We start from the raw sequence: 20,316 nt of genomic DNA, 5'->3' as shown, positions 1-20,316 counted from the left end.
GTTGTTTGTTAGCCGAGATCCAGTTTGATACGGAGCTCCAGATATAATTCAAATTAACAATTTGTTTCCACGACATCCACATGTTTTACTAGGCTAATTCATACTTTGAAGTAATAATAATTGTAATAGTAATTACAAAATATTATAATAATTCATTCCAAGGAACAAACTGTTGAATATTGGGAACGAATTTTATATTTATGGCCATACTTTAGACTAAATAAGAAAAAGAAGTGTCCATAATGTAGCATAAAAGATAATTCGTGGCCATGATTTTGTCCGCATGTCATCATGATCGGATTAATGACTCCATTCAACACAAGCATTTTACCTTACCTATTCATCGAATGGTATGTAACTAGCTTACCTTTTGATGCATTATTACCATGTTTTCGTAGCAAATCCTTGTGCTTTCTTGCAATGTGCCGCTTCAGATTCCAGGATGAATATTTGCTAACTTTTACAGTCTCTACGGCGCACTCCCTTTCAATGTTTTCTTCCTGTCCAATTTTAACTTTGATTTTTACTTTACATTTATGTATAAGGCTTGAATTCCATAACTTATTGCTAGACGTTTTTACAGATTCTCGAACTAGCAAATTATCAAAGGGCTTCTGGGTTCAACGAGCGGTGCTGAGCGAGCGGAATGGTATTACCGCATGGCTCAACGCTCCGATCCGCTCACGTGCTCTGCCCTGAAACGGCTCGCAACTTAAGGAATACATATGCTTACAAATCAAATGCTTTGGTAAAGTCACACAAATTAAACATTGAAGTTCATGTTGAAAAAAAAAAACACTTTAAGTTTATAAATACTATGTTGTTTTTACAGTGGGTCATAATATATCTCATACTATTTTAGTTTGTCAGTGCTTTTTGTTGTGTTAGGAATTTTTTTCTGTGCATTTCCTAACTCAAAACGTGCATACATCACCTCCTGAGCTGGTGTAGGATTTGAGCGTGCCATACGCCAACGTCCATATTGATAAATCTCAAAGTCACCGTGGTTTTGGGTGTACGCCAGGTGTACGCTGGAACTTTGGTGTACGGACTTTTGATAAATGAGGGCCAATGTGTGTTGGCAGTGTGTGAACGCAACCACCCTACGAGGAAAAAAATTAATCCGCTCCTTGTTTTTTAATCCCCATTAAACTGAAGAAGTCTCATAGGACATGCTGTTTTGATTCTTTTATCAATGTAAGGTCAAATTGTTAAAGCCCAGCCCACTTACAGTCCTGCATTACCATAGTTTCCACCCTCAGCAATTGTACTCTGTCCACTATTGTCTCAGACTGTATTAATCCAATCTATTTTAACTGAAAGCAATCACTGTTTGTAAGGAAGTGAGGAGCTGTAGCTCATTTGAATTTAAAGGTACAGACATTAAAACAGCAAAAAGGGGCATTTTGGTGCTAGAATAAATCAATCATCCAGACTCTTAAAGGCTCTCTAAGCGAATCCACACGTTTTAGACCATAAAACATTTTTTGTTACATACAGAAATCATCTCCACACTATCTGCTTGCTGCCTGTACGCTGATCAAACTGTAAAAAACGCGATCTCTGTAGACAGCCCAGGCTCCAAAAACTTCAATATAAACACCGTGGCCAACCCTACACCACTAAACACAACACAGGGTTCCCGCCAATAAACGCCACGAAGGTTTTGGGGGTGGGGGTTGGGTGCGTTCATGAAAGAACGGAAGGGAGGGGGAGGAGTTAACTACGCTCAGTTTGTTTGAAAACACATTTCAAAAATCAACACACCGATTTGCTTAGAACGCCTTTAAGTTCTAAGTTCTATCAGACTCTGTGAACTTACTGCTAATGTGATGTTTTGAAGCTATGGTACTGGAGATAAATTTCATATTTATTAGTGCTGGGCAAATTTTCTGCATAATATATGTTTGTGTACTGTGTGTAATTATGTATATTTAACCACTCACACACATACAGTCAACTTGATGGGTTTTTAGGAAAATCCACACACAGTTTAGTGATAATGCTAAAATGTGTATTTGTAAAACTAGAATTTTTTTCATATTGCCACGTGATGTAGCAGCTGCTCAGTGTCAGTAATCCTAAATCCAAAATACCGCCATACATTTTTTTAGCTACCAGATCACTGTCAACCTCCTCTGCATCCATCTTCGCTCTGGTATTTCCGCGCTGCCTTTTTTGTTCATTTTTCTTTCTTTTTTGTTCAACAGCAAGGAAAATCATCAAACTGTTATCAGAAAGTTTGTGTTAACAAGTCCACACATTTATTTATTTAATATAATTGCAACATTTTGCTGTCATGTAATCGCACAGGCTGATATCGCAATTGCGATGCGATTAATTGTGCAGCACTAATATATATTTATGAATGTGTGGGTATTTATATATAAATGATAATTACACACAGCACACACTCATATAATGCAAAAAAAAATCACTTTCATTTTGTATGCGATTAATCATGATTAATCTTTACCCAGCACATTTATAGCACTTTCACTATGGGCGGTGTTGCAAATCCACTTTGCAAAATACATTTTAACAGAGGAAAACTATGTTATCATAACCAAGTCGAGTGTTTGTGTAGTGGTGTGGAAAAAACAAATCACTATTTTGGTCATAAAATTTTAAACTGGGGCCAGATTCACAAAACGTAGTTAAGATGCCATTTCTTTCATAAATTCAAACTTAAGAAAAAAGTTAATATTTTGTATTCTCAAAAAACCTTCTTAAGAACGTTCTTATTTTTTGTCTTAAGAATGTTTTTATGAATCCAGCCCCAGGTTTTTGAACCAGAACTTTTTTTTGGTTCCTAACCCTGATCAGGGGACTGTGAATGTGAAAGCTTTTTGTCATTTTTTTTTTCATAGGTGTTGGCCAAACTCGCATGTGGTTTGAATAAGCCAAATCGCCAAACGGTTCTGCCACTAGGATCTGTACCCCAACTTTTCAGCTCGCTTCCCATTGGTAAAATGTAAGTAGATCTCCTAAACCATGATGTGATTGTACGTAATTCAAATATTTAACACAACTGTATGATGTTTTCACTAGCCGAAATCTAGGAGGAAAGTTGGGGACGTCCATTACAGAGACTCTGGGGGTAGAAAACATGGGAGAGCTCACTCAGTTCACCAAAGTCCAATTGGAACAGCTCTTTGGAGAAAAGACGGGGTGAGAACCAAAAGTTACAGGGTTCCCAAAGACACTTTTCTTTTCTTGGAGCACTTTTGATAGGTACAGACCACTGCAGACACCCCACAACAGCTGCAGTTTAAGATGCTCTGACCCAGTCGTCACAGTTTGGCCCTTGTCAAAGTTGCTCAGATCTTTACCATTTTTCCTGCTTCTAACAAATCAATTTTGAGGACAAATGTAGTTGATGTGTTGCACGTGGGGAGTGAAGGCTGGCCTGTGTGGTCCAATTTAACAGCTACTGTAGCTGAAATTGTTGAAAAAGTCATAATGTTATGGCTGATTTGTGTATGGTTTACTTTTATCTCTAAAATCTTGTATCTTTAAAAATATGTTTTTCTGAATCCAATTGCTATAAGATAATTGATAAAAACTTTTATCCAGGTATCATGTTCAGCTGGGAAATTCATTGGTCAAGTGTCAGTGTTCTCCTCCTTGTATTACATAATCTTTGTTCATCAGGCCGTGGCTATATGACTTGTGCCGAGGAATAGAGTTTGAGCCTGTAAAACCTCGACAGCTCCCCAAATCCATTGGCTGCAGTAAGAACTTTGCAGGAAAAACATGTTTGGCTACAAAAGAGCAGGTGCACAAAGAATCTGGAAATTGATATCAATACATCTTTCCTTTCGCAATCTTAATACTCACTCGCTCGTTTTACGTCTTTCTAATTTGCTGTTTAGGTGCAACATTGGCTTCATCAGTTGGCCCTTGAATTAGAGGAAAGACTGAACAAAGACAGAGAAATGGTGAGCTTATTACTTACTTTGATAACAATATTATCAGTGCTGTGTTATAAACTGGTAGTTCAGACTCTAAGGGGCAGTTTCCCGAAAAGGGATTATATTAATCCAGTACTAGGCCTTTGCAGGAAAGTTATATTAGGACATTTAAGGGGTTTTTACAAACATACTTTAAAAAACAATGGGTCTCATTTACTATTAATTGCGTACGTTTTTCGTATTTATACGCACACTTGAACTTCTAATGACAACTTTCCAACTAATTCACAACACGTGTGTACGCACCTGAATTTGTTCTTATGTTAGTGAATTTGGAGTGTTCTACATGAGCGGCCACGTGCATGAGGTTGGTAATTTGCATAAAACACGCCCAAACCAGCTCCCTATAAGGGCTTTCCGCAACGCTGGTCCACAGAATTTTTTTTAGCAGTTTGTCATAGAAGCAAAAGAGCTCAAAAAGAAATCCATGATCATATTTATTATCGATAAAGTCCTGTTTTGCTTTGCATTTTTTATTTGGGCGGTTTTGCTGTCGCTGGAGGAAGCCAGTGCTGTCCACCGACCGGAATAACATTTAAATAAGTACTGCATGCGTTAACAAATATGACATTTAATTAATATGGCGTCTGTATCTAAAATAGAGCAGACAGAAGATCAAGTGATTGACATTACTTAAATTTACATGACGTTTACATTAGGCTTTATGCAGACGCTTTCATATAGAGATTTAAAAAGTGAGGAAGGAAAGCGTGAAGATTTGTCATTACGTGCATCATCTTTATATGTGTAAAAAAAAATTGCTAAAATAATGTATAATATAATGTATATAATAATAATATAGATAATGTATAATGTTTTGCTGGGCAAAGATTAATCGCGATTAATCGCATACAAAATAAAAGTGCATTTTCGCATAATATATGTGTCTGTGTTGTGTGTAATAATTATGTATACTTAAACACAGACACATACATATATACATTTCAGAACATTTATATACATATATATCCATTTATTTTGTTTATATATAATATAGAATATATAAAAGTATAAATAAATCTATATACACATGTAAATGTTTCTTAAATACATACATGAATTTGACTGTGTATTTATATATACATAATAATTACACACAGCACACACTTATATCTTATGTAAAAAAATCACTTTTGTATGCGATTAATCGCGATTAATTTGCCCAGCACATAATAATATATAATACAGAAAATATTATAATAGAAAAATTAATCATGTACAATTTATTAACATTATCATACACATTATAATTATAGTCTAGTATTTAATTATAGCGTACGTGATTAATGCGTACGAGTGGTTTTAGGTTTTCTTCTTGAATTTTTGTGTACATTTAAAGGAGATTTTGATAAGAAATTTTTTGTTTAATCACGATTTGTTTATGAAAACATACGCACATCTCACATACAAATTTGAGCATGATTAGTGGATGAGACCCAATGTTGTTGTGCATCTTGGGGAAAAACAATGGCACTGCTATATCAGTCAGTGCTAGATGTTTTTAAATTAAGGCAGCTCAAAAATGCATTTTAGTCTGGGTATATTTTGCTAGTATAAGCCCTGTCTGGTAAACTGCCCCATTATGTTTAAGTGATGAGTCACATTTAAAGCTAAACTGTAACGTCTTAATTACTGATGAATGCCGAGCTGTGGCCACACATTTTCTCTATTAATGCACAACAGCCTACATTACCAATATAACCTTATAGAGAAATTGCCCACTGTGCTTAGCCACCTCTATTCAGTAGTGGTTTTATCAGATGTGAACTTTTTGTACCACATGAATTACTTTAGGGTAGCAGCATCATTTGGGACAGGGCCATTTATTGGAATATATATGTTCTTATGTATTGTATTGTATTATGTTTACTCTGTAGAATGGAAGAGTGGCCAAACAGCTGACTGTGGGCGTCCGGATAGCTGGAGATAAGAGAGCCAACAGTTTTTCTCGCTGCTGTGCTCTCGCAAGATATGATGCTGCAAAAATCACTGTGGATAGCTTAGCCATCATCAAGAGTCTTAATACTGCAGGAAATCATCAGGAAGCATGGTAGGTGTTGATGGCACGCGAAAAATTATTTAATTTATTTATTAAAGTTGACTATTTAAACTGATTACTGGAAATCAGTACCTGGGTGATTCTCACGAAAACTTGGTTTTAAAAATGTCGAGCATGAAAATGTAAAAATTGCTTAAATTTACTTTTTTTCCCACCAGACATTGAAAAACAAAGTCTGGAGTAAATGGGAACATTCATTTAAAAACTTTTACTTTTCATTTAACACTTTTTGTAACATAATTTAAAAAATTAGTCCTAAAAAATCTCATTACCGCAACAGTCAGAAAACATCAACACTGACATATTTTCAAAATGACATGACAAACCTGAAAGAACATAATTTGGAGATTCTGCACATGCATTAAAAATCAAAGTATTATGCTTCTATTAATTAAATTAACATTTAATAAGCATCTGTTGCGGTAATGATAATCAAAATGCCGTGTAAGCATTCTGACAAGACAATATTTCAAATTAACTGTAAAAAAATGATCTTACCTGGTAGCCATCTTGAAGTAACTGCTCCATGTGCTTGGTCACTCAAAATCAAACTTTATTAAAATTCTGTATGTGTGCTTAAACTGTTCTCAAAAAGTGTTGCGGAGGATGAGAACATCAGGCATGGACACATCATTTTCCTAATTTTTCTTCATTATTATTATACATAAATATTTAGTAAATATTTTTTTCTGTCATCTAAAGTAGTCTAGCAAAACATCTAGTGTTAATTTGATTAAATTACAACATAACGCATGTTCAAACACAGCCGGACACATTGCGGTAATGAGAATTTCAGCAGAAAATTAGATAAAATTTACAATTATATCACCCACCTATCTTAACTAGGAGCGTTGCTATATCATAGGATATGACACAATAAATATGGCCTGCTCCTGCACACTTTAATAAACTTAATCACTTTAATAGATCAAATATATCGGTCTCTGTGCAATGACAAAATGTAGCCACCTACGTAAAGCAAATTTGAGACCAAGAGAAGTCTCTTCCAGTGTGTTACTTCAACAGGAATAGCATGCAGTAAGCGCTAATTATATAGTATCACTAGGACCCACTTGACTGCCTTTTAGAAAGGTCTCCTTTGGCCCCTACTTAATATTCATGAGCCAAGCTTTTCAGATCATACAGTAATTATATAGATCATACAGTTATGTTTTTTCACATTCCTTATTTAACTCATTCCACTTTTTTTTTTTGCTTGTGTATGACTAATTTCATAGGTCACCTGCCTTGACTTGTCTTCATCTGTCAGCGAGTAAGTTTAGTGATGCACCATCACCCTCATCAGGAGCTATAACAAGCTTCCTGTGCAGTGATGCACCTTCAACACAATCACTTCTGGCCTCCACACAGACCCAGACCAAAACACAGCCAGCCCCCAAAGTCCCGGGGGCCATCCAGACTCTGTTTAACAAAGCCGCAAAAAAGAAAAAAAGCCAAGAGGAGGAAACTTGTAAAGATGAACCTACATTTTTGTCACCCACGCCTGTGGAAAACACATCCACAGCTACTCCTAAAAAAACCACAGGAGGGTCCATTACTGGTATCTCATCCTTCTTTCAGAAAAAGAGCTTGGAGAAAAGCCTTGAGCTCACACACTCTCTCTCTAATGACAAGAGTTTAATACCGACTAAAAATAGGACAGACTCTGGTCAGGTTGAGACAACTGAACAAAGCTTCTGCAGTGAAACTAGTGTCTCCCTCTCTGATCCATTAAATGACCCATCATGCAGTGCAGACACCACTGTATCCAGTGAGGACCTTCACACATGTGAGCGTTGTGGACAGAAGGTGTTGGTCTGGGACGTACCCGAGCACACAGACTACCATTTTGCTCTGGACTTGCAGAAATCACTCTCTGCTTCTTCCTCAACCTCCAGTGATGGCCACGTTACAGCCGGAACACCTCAGACATCACGTGGAAAGAGCAGACCGAAGATTCAAAGCGGACCCGTGGCCAAAAGAGCCAAAGCTCAGGGAGCCACTGGCACACTTGATTCCTTCTTTAAAAAGACCTAATACATTTAAACTGTGTTTAAGCACAGCTAAGCAAGTTTTTATATGACCATGTTTTGATCAAGTCGAAAGTTCTATGTGTCTAATGTAAATAAAATGCTAAGATTTTAAGTTGTACAGATTTTTTTTTCAGATTTTTGTGCTAGTCAGCTTGCTGCTTTGGAACAGTTCAACAATTGTGAAAAGTGCTGTACTGTTTAATTAAAATTGAATTGAAATTAAGAAGTTTGTTAGGGAAAGCTCTGGCTTCGTGTGGATGTGGCCTTAGTTGGGGCCAGTACCATTGCATTAACTAAAGTTAACAGTTACAACTTTTGAGTAAAAAATAAATCTGAATTTTGAAATTAACATGATTATTAAATGGTAAAGTAGTCATTGTTAGTTTGTGTTATTTTAGCCATTAACTTATGTTAACAAACACAACTTTATTGAAAGTTACCAAAAACAACGTTGCATACATACAATTTTACATACTCGCACTTTTCATTCAAAAATATGCAACAGTGATCACAGGATAAATGGTATTTATTTACACTCACCTAAAGGATTATTAGGAACACCTGTTAAATTTATCATTAATTCAATTATATAATCAACCAATCATATGGCAGTTGCTTCAATGCATTTAGGGGTGTGGTCCTGGTTATGAAAATCTCCTGAACTCCAAACTGAATGTCAGAATGAGAAAGAAAGATGATTAAAGCAATTTTGAACGTGGCATGGTTGTTGGTGCCAGACGGGCCGGTCTGAGTATTTCACAATCTGCTCAGTTACTGGGATTTTCACACACAACCATTTCTAGGGTTTACAAAGAATGGTGTGAAAAGGGAAAAACATCCAGTATGCAGCAGTCCTGTGGGTGAAAATGCCTTGTTGATGCTAGAGGTCAGAGGAGAATGGGCCGACTGATTCAAGCTGATAGAAGAGCAATTTGAGTGAAATAACCACTCGTTACAACCGAGGTATGCAGCAAAGCATTTGTGAAGCCACAACACGCACAACCTTGAGGCGGATGGGCTACAACAGCAGAAGACCCCACCGGGTACCACTCATCTCCACTACAAATAGGAAAAAGAGGCTACAATTTGCACAAGCTCACCAAAATTGGACAGTTGAAGATTGAAGAAATGTTGTCTGGTCATATGAGGCTCAATTTCTGTTGAGACATTCAGATGGTAGAGTCAGACTCTGGTATAAACAGAATGAGAACATGGATCCATCATGCCTTGTTACTACTGTGCAGGTTGGTGATAGTGGTGTAATGGTGTGGGGGATGTTTTCTTGGCACACTTTAAGCCCCTTAGTGCCAATTGGGCATAGTTTAAATGCCACCTGAGCATTGTTTCTGATCATGTCAATCCCTTTATGACCACCATGTACCAATCCTCTGATGGCTACTTCCAGCAAGATAATGCACCATGTCACAAAGCTCGAATCATTTCAAATTGGTTTCTTAAACATGACAATGAGTTCACTGTACTAAAATGGCCCCCACAGTCACCAGATCTCAACCCAATAGAGCATCTTTGGGATGTGGTGGAACGGGAGCTTCGTGCCCTGGATGTGTATCCCACAAATCTCCATCAACTGCAAGATGCTATCCTATCAATTTGGGCCAACATTTCTAAAGAATGCTTTCAGCACCTTGTTGAGTCAATGCTACGTAGAATTAAGGCAGTTCTGAAGGTGAAAGGGGGTCAAACACAGTATTAGTATGGTGTTCCTAATAATCCTTTAGGTGAATGTATTTTATAAATAAATTAGGAAAACAAAAATTCAAAATTAGTTCATGCTTTTTAAAGCCAGCAAGCCTTAATTTTTTGTAAAAAATCTGTTTAATAAATCTATTTGTCAAATCAATTTTAATCTCCCTGTTGTATGTAAATCATGGGTTAGAGTCATAGACTGTAAAAAATAGGTTAGATTAACGTTATATATTATTCTTTGAGATGGAATTGAATTTGTTAATACTCTGTAACTTCAAAATACACAAGATCATATATGGGTAATATATCAGATTTCTGCATGGGCAGGTAGGGAGAATCATTTATATAAACGTATTAATAAAAAAAACTTCCATGGATAAACTAAACTCATTGCCTCTGTAATGTTTACGATTCGCTATCGCGGTACTTTGATGTCATAAGCCGCTCAGTCTGCGCAGCGCACCGCCCATGAAGTCGAAGACAACTCGTCTTTGGGTAAATCTATCCCATTGTTGTGACGTTGCACCGCAAAGCAACAGGCGGAGAAAAGCACGGAAATAAATCAATGGAAAAACAAAAGGAATATTGAGAAACCGAAAATTAATTCGACTGAGTTGTTTGTTAAACTTTTTATTTTAATATTTTTAGCCCTTAGCGATAAATAAAACTGTACGTTAATCGTGTTTTTGGTCTGTCGGGAACGGGAATGTCCATTGGCAACACTTCCGGAAGGAAAGTTTTGGAAGGCCTCTGCTCTGACTTCATCACTTGTTGTATTTTACAGGACACACGTTCATTTTGCCTAAGGATTACCAAATTTTCACTTTAGTATAAAGTCGACAGTGATCAGACATAATTATAAGAAACTTCTGATCGCCTACAGGGTGGAAAACAAAAGCAAAAATGATGCCGGTGAGTAGACTACTGTTTCAAACAGATGTTTTGCTTTTTTAATACATCATCTTTAACGACAGATATTTCAAGTTAGGTACTCTTAAAATTTGAGCTGGTAAACTTTTTCCTTTACCATAATTAACCTTAGTTGTGTAGTAGCCATGTTATTGTGTATTGATTACTATCATGGTTTACTGTATAAAAGCCTGGATAATTTGTGGTAATTATGGTTTGAATTTAGGTTTCATTTGTAACAACCCTTAAGACATGTAAGTATCTCTATAACGTGAGGGAAACATTGTGTTATTGGGTATACTAAGAGTGCTGTAAAGTTAAATGATAGCAAATGTATTGTCTGCCAAAATGTAACGAAACTGGTCCCATGAGTGTTTATCGTGTGGCTATCTTTCTTTGAAACACAGTTTCACTGTGACGCCAAAGTTAACAGATGACTTTAGCGAGTTGGTCAGTGATAGATCAAAGAGAGAGACGAAGAGAAGCCATTTAAAATGTACAATGAAAACTTAGTAAACAATCCAATGACGTCACGTTCATCGCTGTCGCCATGTTTATGAAGAACCTGTTAAAGGGGTCATGAATGGAGAGGTCAAATTTCTCTTGACCTTTTGACATGCTACAAGTGTTCATCATACATACTAAAAACATCCTGTAAGTTTCAGGACTTGGATTTATCTATGCTAAAAGTTTTCTTAGCTTTGCTTAGAGTTAGCTTTACTAGAATTGTGTCTGTTATTAGAGATCATTTGATATGAAGGATGTTGGATGTCAAACAGACATGGATAAGTTTTTGCAAAACTCTTAGCCACTCATACCAGTGAGTGTTTAATTCTAAATCAACAAACTGCCAAGCCTATTTAAACGGAGCGTTCTGATAAGACGGGGTCAAAACGGGACAGAAAATGGCCTTAGAGAACAGTACAAAATAATAAAAGGGCAGTTCAGCACCCCTTTAAAAGGCTGGTGTAGTGGGCACAGTTGGATGTACAAATTTCAAAATTAGTCAATTGTTTGCAAAGCAGCTTTACATTATTAAAAACCAGAGAAAGCACTGAAAAATCAGAGGACAATAAAAGTAGCAAAATACATCGGCTTAGATTTATTCATACTAGTGAGTGAGTGGAGTATTAATGTAACATATAGAATAGAGTTCCAAGTTAAGCCAATCTCAGCTGACTCCCAAGGGAACTCCTAGGAGAAAATCCCTTGGGAAAAAGTCCTAGGTAGGAAAAAAACACTGAGAGAGAGCCAGACATAGCCAATCCTATAGAAAATGTACTATATGTTAACTACAGAATTATAACATTATAGGATTTAGGAAGTGGTTGGTTGTTGTGGGGCAGACAGACTTAGGGCCGTATAACACAGAACAGGTACCATTTTTTTAATGGTTTACTATGGGCAGTTATTGTTATGCACGCTGATTATCTGCGCTGAATGCCTTGTGTTTTGACCACCTCCTGTGCCACACGGATTTGAAGGAGCCCTCTGAGAGGAAAAGTAGCACTACATCTTCCCCTCAATAATTGCAAGCTGGCCAGGCCCTGATGGAGCAAAGCCGGCCCAAATCATATTGTTTCCTCCACTATACTTTACAGTTGGGATGATGTTTTCAGGATGATATGCCTGTCTACGCCAGCTGTAGCGCTGTGTGTTTTTCCAAATAGTTTAATCTTAGTTTGATCAGTCCACAAAACATTTTGCCAGTACCGCTGTGGAGTGTCAATGTGCTCTTTTGCAAACTTCAGGCGTGCAGTAATGTTCTTTTTAGTAAGCAGTGGCTTCCTTCGCGGTGTCCTGCCGTGGATAGTACCTGCTTGTTCAGTGTTTTACGTATTGTAGACTCAGAGATGTTAGCAAGTTCCAATGATGCCTGCAAATTTTTGGCTGTCATTCAGGGTTGTTCCTTTACCTCATCGACAAGTGTTCGTTGTGCTCTTGGTGTCATTTTGAATGGGTGCCCACTTCTTGGTAGAGCAGCCACAGTCCCAAAGCGTCTCCATTTGTAGACTGGTGAATTTCTAAAGTCTTTGAAATAACTTTGTTACACTTTTCAGCTTTATGTAAAGCAACAATTCTTGATCGTAGTTTCTCTGAAAGCCTTTTTTTTGATGAGGCATGGCTTTTTTGAGATCATTAACTTAAGGGTTCACATACTTTTTCCACAAGCACTATAAGTTTTTTTTTTGTTCTTAATAAAGACCTGAAAGATAAAAAAAGTTTTGTTTTATTAGTTTAGACACATTATGTTACTTAATACCCTTGAATTACATGAAGATCAAATCATCCAACATTACACAAAAAAATATGTTTCAGCGCATTTGTCATTTTATTTGCAGATTAATGAAACCTTGTCAAAGTAAATAAATATGAGAACATGAATAAGGCAAGAATTTTCTTAAATATTTCTTTATTAAATAGGGATGTAACGGTACACATATACCAAAACCATTTTAGTACAGAACTTCCGGTACTGAATGCAATCTTTAACAGTAGTTTTACACCAGGTTTGTTTTACGTGCAAAACATACTTCAGATCCAATTTCTCAATCATACTTGGAATCTTTTATGAAATCTCCTCATAAATGTGAAAATGCAACCTCTGTTTGTGCACACATGCATGGTTGTATGTCTGCAGTAGATGTAAATATGTTATGTATATGCCAAATTATGAACAAATTTTCTTTGGGACTTTTGGGTAAAATATTACCTTAATTATCCTGTTTACTTAAAATGAAATATTTGAGAATGGCACATTGTTCCTTATAGCAGGTGATTGTAGGGTTTATGGTTTATTTTGCTTCATTGTTCTCTATTGCCTCATCAAAACTCTCTTAACCTTTACTTGTGTTTTTAGATGTTCCTGACCGTGTACCTTAGTAACAATGACCAGCATTTTACAGAGGTTCCCATCACCCCTGATACGGTCTGTCGTGATGTCATTGAACTGTGCAAGGAACCAGGCGAATTCAACTGTTACCTTGCTGAACTGTGGCGGGGCTCAGGTAAGAATGTGATAGGAAGTGTGGTATATTGCTTACCCTTGAACAAATTGTTTTAACCTTTTTCTTTTTAATTATGTTTCAACAACTGGAGCACCAGATTTTTTTTGCATTAGAAAAGTAATTTATTATTCTCATAGTGTGCAAGATTACAACTCCTTACTAGTGTGTAAGTTTCTGGGGCTTGACAAACACACTGGATGTGCAATTTGTAAATAATTTAATTTCATGTTTTTCGTTTGTTACAAAATCATGCTCTGCAGAAATGTATAGAAATGTGTGTGTTTGTTTGCAGAGCGACCTATAAGTGAGAGTGAGAAGATGATGAATCTGTTGCAGCAGTGGGGACAAAAGTCTGACGTGCGATTCTTTCTACGGCACGGTAGAACACCCAATCAAGGTAAACCTAATTTATAAAATATCAAAATAATTATAAAATAATAATAAATCAATATTAGGGCTGCACAATTCTTGCTAGAATGTGAATCTCGATTTTTCTCCATGGAAATGCGATCATGATTGTCTCAAACGATTCTCATTTTTATCAACATAAACATTAATTGCACTCACGTAAAAACAAAGTGCTACACATGACTTTCAGTTATAATTAAGTCTCTTTTCTTTATTTTAGACCCATTAAGATGAGTAACTTACAATTGGTTAGCTCTTAACATTAGTAAATAAAAATAATTAAAATAAATAGCACCTGTGCTTTTTTGTACACTCGAACTGGCCAACCTTAAAACTTTAAAAACACAAAACTTTTAAAACACTAAACGGTAATAAAGAGGCTGTTTCTCAATCTGAAGGCTGATGACTTATACAGTCTGCATATGCGAATTCCGGAGGTTGCAGCATACCGATTGAGAAAAGTCCAGAGGTATTTCCTTGCCTTTTTTCGGAACCAATATTGTTGAATCGTCTCTCTCTCTCTGTTGCCAACAGGATTTTCTGCCATGTTGCTCATTTTTTCTCTATTTTGTGTGAAAATTGCTGCACCAAATTCACCCAGTAAAACCAATGTGTGTAGATCTGTTGCCCTGTTACACGTCACGTGAGTGACAATGTAAAGCTGCATTCACACCAGCCGCGGTAGAGGCTGCAAAAATGCGCTGTTCGTGCACAGTTGGACGCTGTACATTTGAGTTTACTTGCTTCATTCACGCGTGAAATTCTAGTCATTCGAGACATTCACGTGGAAATGCGCATCATGGGAGGGGCTTCTGCGACTCCGCTCGCTTCTTGTAATCAGGTCACTACTACAGCAAGGTCCTGATTGGTTAACGCAGCGTGGAAATCCTCAGAAGTTCAGATTTTTCAACTAGCACATTTCCCTGCGGCAACGCTCAATTCGCGCGGAACACGCTGCGCGTCCCGCACCATTTGTGCCGCCCCTATCGCGTGTAACGCGCTGCAGGATGCCTAATCGCGTCTTTGCATTGACTTAACATGCAAATCATTCGTGCTTGTCGCCTGTACCATGTCTGGTGTGAACCCTGCTTAACGCCGCAAATGAGGAAGATAGGAGAGGAGGAGAGCATTAATGTATGAATGGAGATTGTGATTCTTTTTCGATTGCAGCCCTTATCAATATAATTTTTTTTGTTAAATGATACATTGATATACATACACACTATATAAGCCATTACATTATGACCACCTGCCTAATATCCTTTTGGCCCAAAATAGCAACGAGTATGCAACGAGGCATTTGATTTGGTTTCTTGGTTTATTTGGTACCATAATGTCAACAGCAGGCCCTCCAGTTCGTGTATATTTCTGCTTTTCCATTTTTTCCAAGTCAAACCACTAATGTTAGGTAAATTTTGAGGCCAAGGGATTAGATTGAAATGTACTCTCTACAGTGGCACGTGAACAACCCACAAGGCGTGCCGTTTTTGAGATTTAAGTTTCAAGACCCAGTGGCCAACTTAGTGACTTCATTGCTACATTTAACCACTTTTAAACCCCTTTAGCGATGTTTTTACAAAAAGCAACTAATGATAAATTTAGCAACTGTTTGGATGAACCTTAGCTTCGTATCTGTACACATTCTGTGTCGCCTGTACCGCCCCACTTTTTTCTTGCTTTCCCTGTAAATATTTCAAGCACAATAACAGTGGTATGTGTTATGGGAGGCTGAAACAGATGGTGACACCAACAACTTGGAGGATTATACGGTTGCAAGCAGATACATCTGCAAGTTCATTGATGACCTATCGTGTCATAGACAAGCATTAGCAGCATTGACCACTGTATTGTACATCAGCAGTAATTGGTTTATATTCTTGTGTACTTATTGTTAAGTGATGATGCTGTCAAATAAAGTCCATCTGTCCTTCAAACCCTTTCCTCCTTTGCATGAGAGTGTTGCAGCCTATCCCAACATCTTGCTAGCTAGAACTGTTATGTACTAAAGTGCTAATCGAAATCAGAACTTCATTTTTTTGCAGTTTGATTATTGTTTAACATTTATTTGTTTGTCAGGCTCCAGAGGCTATAATCAAAAACAGAACGTTGTGAAAAGACCCACAGACAGACAGACAGAGAATGGGGTGAGTTTGACTACATTTAAAGTCTGGTTTTCATCTGTGCTTCAAAACATACGTGTTGTGTGAAAAGCTCTTTGCCGTTTTTAGATTAATTGTTGTGATGTTGTGCAGGTAAACACCCCATGGATGGACATGACTGTAGCAGAGCTCCAAGAAATGGCTGCAAGACAACAACACCAAATTGACACTCAAAGAAATCTCTTGTCCTCTAAGGTACATTTACATTAATGTGATCCTGTATAGCTCAGGGAAAACACATGCTGAAAGAATACATATACCTTGGATAAAAGCGTCTGCCACATGCATACTGTAAATATAATATTCATTAAAGCAAATGCTTTTATCCAAAGCCAAATACAGAGCGGGAGGACGTCTGACTCTGTCTATGAAGGATTTCACATTTTATCTTCCAGTATTGCATACCATGGTAAAAGCAAGTAATGCCTTTCAGGGCTCGCAAAATCGCTAGCCCGGCGTCCCGGGGCTATTGTGAATTCCTGTCGGGTTACCAAAATCTATCTCTGCCCTGCCCGTCGGGCTATTTTGGGGAGGAAATAATATTTTGTCTCAGATTTAGTTAGGTAATTATATTGTATGTATTTCGGCGTCCTCTTGTCAGTCATTATCCTCACGTAACAAGTGAAACTGTCAGGAAATGAAGTGAAAGCACAAATAAACCCATCCTTTAATGTACACGTCTGATATGCGCGCGACCATCTGCACGCGCTTCTCCTGGCTTCGCTCTTCATGAGCACCTGCTTGCTCTTGTGCTCAGCAGAAAAAAGCGCGAACTCAAGTCATTTAATAAAATAATGTCATTTCATTTTTACCTCATAGACTAAGGTGACCAGACGTCCCCGTTTTCCGGGGACAGTCCCGTTTTTTGGTGTTCTGTCCCCGACTAAAGCTGTCCCCGGAAATGTCCCCGTTTTACAGCACTTCCAAATCAACCAGCAAATACACTGAAAAACCCGATCAACATGTAGTGTTTGTAGCACCAGACCGGAGCAATCATGTAATGCTTATTTTCACCAGCAGAGGGGGCCGCGAGCTACTTCCTACTTGCGCACGCCACTGATTTAGCGATGAAGAATTTACAACGAGACACATGAGAAAGCATCATTATCATCAATCAAGTTGTCATAAGACATGAAAACAGTTAAAGTTATGGGGGCTTAAGGTACTAACTACTCATGTTAAATTAAAATAATAAACCAATGAAGTGAACTGATCACAATATGTTACGGAGCATTTGTTTTGTGTAGGCTAAATATGTTTACATTTTGCATGATTCCTTCTGTTCTTCACGTTTACAATGTAATGAAATCAGCTAAAGTAGTACCAGAAGTCATTTTTGATGAGGTATGTCTCTTGTGTAAAAAACGGGAGAAAATAGATTTTTAGGCTACAGAAATTGTTCAATTAATTGAATTAGAAACACTGCAAAAAATGACTTTCTTATTAGTATTTTTCTTTTGTTTTCAGTACAAATACAAAAAAATTCTTAAGCCAAGATGCATTTTCTTGATGGGCAAAATGACCTTAGAATATAAGTCTAATTTTCAGACCAAAATATCAAATTTGTGCTTAAAACAAGCAAAAAAAATCTAACACTACTTAATTCAAGAAAAATATTTTTTGCATGTTTTAAGCACAAATTCACTTAAATTTATTTTTTGTCTCAAAGCTAGATTTTTCTTAGGGGATTTTGCTTATCAGGGAGATGCATCTTGTTTTAAGATTTTTTAGATGTTTGTACTGAAAATAAGACAAAGATACTATTAAGTAAGAAGAAAGTCATTTTTTGCAGTGAACCCACAACAATAAAAAAAGAAAACGAAAAAAAAAACATTTTGTCCCCATTTTTTAATTCATAGATAACAACAAATCAGATTTTTATGATATTTTCACCATTTAACTAGGAAATGTCCCCGGTTTTCATTTAAAAAATCTGGTCACCTTATCATAGACTAACATTGTTTTAGCGTTTATTTTTTCTTTCTTCAGTTAGTAACTTAAAGGCTCTCTAAGCGAATAATGTGCGACGTCGCTTCCTGTTGATGTTTGAACTGTTTTCAAACAAACGGAGCGTAGCTAACCCCTCCCTCTCCCGTCCGTGCTTTCATGAACGCGCCCAACCCCCACCCCCAAATTCTTCTTGTCGTTTATTGGCTGGAACACTTTATGTTTTGTTGTGCTAGGTTTGGCCACTATGTTGATATTGCCGTTTTTCGAGCCTGAGCTGTCTACAGAGATCGCGTTTTTTACAGTTTCATCAGCGGACAGGCAGCAAGCAGATAGTGAGGAGATGTTTGCTGTATGTAACAAAAAATGTTTTATGGTCTAAAACGCGTCAATTCGCTTAGAGCACCTTTAAATATGTGAGAAGGAAATTATGTTTGAGTGATTTCCGATCGATTTGACACGTCTAGGCTATTTTGAGAGTAATATAATGTTATAAGCTGATAGGTTACTAAACAGCAGTGGTAAGATATTATATTTACCTTAAGCGAATAGAATGTGTGTTTGTCATTTCGTTTTACCTCAGAGTCTAACATTATTTTAGCGAAAATAAACGGCTATGGGAAGATCTGTTAACATAAAGGGAATTAAATGTTTATTCCTTTTTAATAAATATCTGCTTTAAGTCTTCTATATTGTGTTAAAGTCACTGGTTGTTTATATATTTAATAAAATAACATGTTAAAGTATCTAAATACAATGTGTGGTGTGTTGAGGTATTTTTATATAAAATGTATATATTCATATAATGTTTCAGTAATATAACAATTCAATTATTCTAACGTTAGAGGAACGTTAAAATAACCTAAAAATAACATTAGGGGAATGTTTATTTTTTTTAAAGAAAACATTCCTGGCTAACCAAAAACCTTGGAAAATAGGGGAACATTTTGGGACCCAAATTGTTAGCTGGGGATGGGCAGGAATAGTTGGCTTACATGGAAATCCAGGATTTATCAATATTCTACATTAAACAGTGTATTTTTTATTCGGCTACTTATATTCATTCCGGGATACCAAAAATTAAAGAGTGTCTGCCCGAAGGCCTACCAGGGATTTTAAAGTTTTGCGAGCCCTGCCTTTTCCGTCTATAATTTTTATAACTTCACGAGGTGTGTGCACTAACACCAAATCAACATTTTAAACCATACATGCTTTAAGGCAGGGCTTCTTATCTCTCCCTCATTTCACACACCTGATTCAAGCCTTGGACTCTCTACTAATGAGCTGATGAGTTGAATCAGGGCCGTTTCTCAATATGCGTACTTGTCTGTTCTTGTAGACTTCTAAATCGTCATAACTACTGTTCCAAATCAAAGTTCGCATCAAGCCAAGTTCACATAACATCCCCGGATGTGTTCTTGATCCGCCCATTTTATTGATGATGCATCCAGAGGTGATTTGTGCGGACTTCTGACAGCCAAGTTTCCCAGAATGCATTTCGCGTCAACGGCAATGACGCTTAAAGCTTGCACAATAATCAAAATATTACTTTTATTGTGTCGTAAAATGTAGTTTTAAGAGCTGTTCAGTCGAGAATATACAACAAACTTCAAATATGTGGTCAGTTAGTAAAGATAGCGCCTATATTAAAATTTCCTTAGCGGGTGGTCAGCGGCGTATACACCGAGGAGGGCAGCCTCGTCTCGGCAAGTCCTTCTGAAATTTTCCGCGATCTTAGTGCAGCTGCTCTGCCCTCTGATGTCTGATGATCAAACATAAAATATTCCCTTTTGATATATCAAACTGGCAATTTTTGTCTCATCAATTTATTTCTCTTTATTATTTATATGAAGTCTGTTGTTTGTTATCCTTTTAACTGATGGTAAAGTTAAGTTTCATAACTTAGATCACATATATTTTTATATAATGTTAACACTGTAAATTACTGCGCTTTAAACTGGATGTTTTTCTTGTGTTTATTTCATGTTGTGCAATTGTTTAGTAGTATTAAATAAACGGTTTTATAATAAAATAAATAAATAAATAAATGTGTTTATCATACTTCATTTTGTAAAAAATACATTAAAGCTAATCAGCGTATTCAAGTGTTGC

The 20,316-nt window shown here is 36.9% G+C and overlaps 1 protein-coding gene across 5 annotated transcripts in view; it reads left to right on the top strand.

Moving 5' to 3' along the window:
• The window catches only part of tp53bp2a (tumor protein p53 binding protein, 2a), a 44,680-nt gene that overhangs the window by 2,823 nt on the left and 21,541 nt on the right, over positions 1 to 20,316 (top strand). For 2 of the 5 annotated variants that reach the window (XM_073872917.1, XM_073872916.1), the window contains exons 1-5: positions 10,275 to 10,685; positions 13,543 to 13,690; positions 13,983 to 14,087; positions 16,175 to 16,242; positions 16,351 to 16,452. In XM_073872917.1, coding sequence (XP_073729018.1) covers positions 10,677 to 10,685; positions 13,543 to 13,690; positions 13,983 to 14,087; positions 16,175 to 16,242; positions 16,351 to 16,452 — 432 coding nt within the window. In that variant the 5' untranslated portion in view covers positions 10,275 to 10,676. Of the gene's footprint in view, positions 1 to 2,870; positions 2,975 to 3,051; positions 3,172 to 3,654; positions 3,779 to 3,875; positions 3,942 to 5,851; positions 6,025 to 7,271; positions 8,179 to 10,274; positions 10,686 to 13,542; positions 13,691 to 13,982; positions 14,088 to 16,174; positions 16,243 to 16,350; positions 16,453 to 20,316 lie in introns of those variants that run through there. The other 3 variants (XM_055169786.2, XM_055169785.2, XM_073872918.1) reach the window with 3 other exon arrangements.

The sequence above is a fragment of the Misgurnus anguillicaudatus genome, chromosome 11 (assembly GCF_027580225.2).
Source record: "Misgurnus anguillicaudatus chromosome 11, ASM2758022v2, whole genome shotgun sequence".
Lineage (NCBI taxonomy): Eukaryota > Metazoa > Chordata > Actinopteri > Cypriniformes > Cobitidae > Misgurnus > Misgurnus anguillicaudatus.
This window is presented reverse-complemented; position numbering and strand designations above follow the sequence as displayed.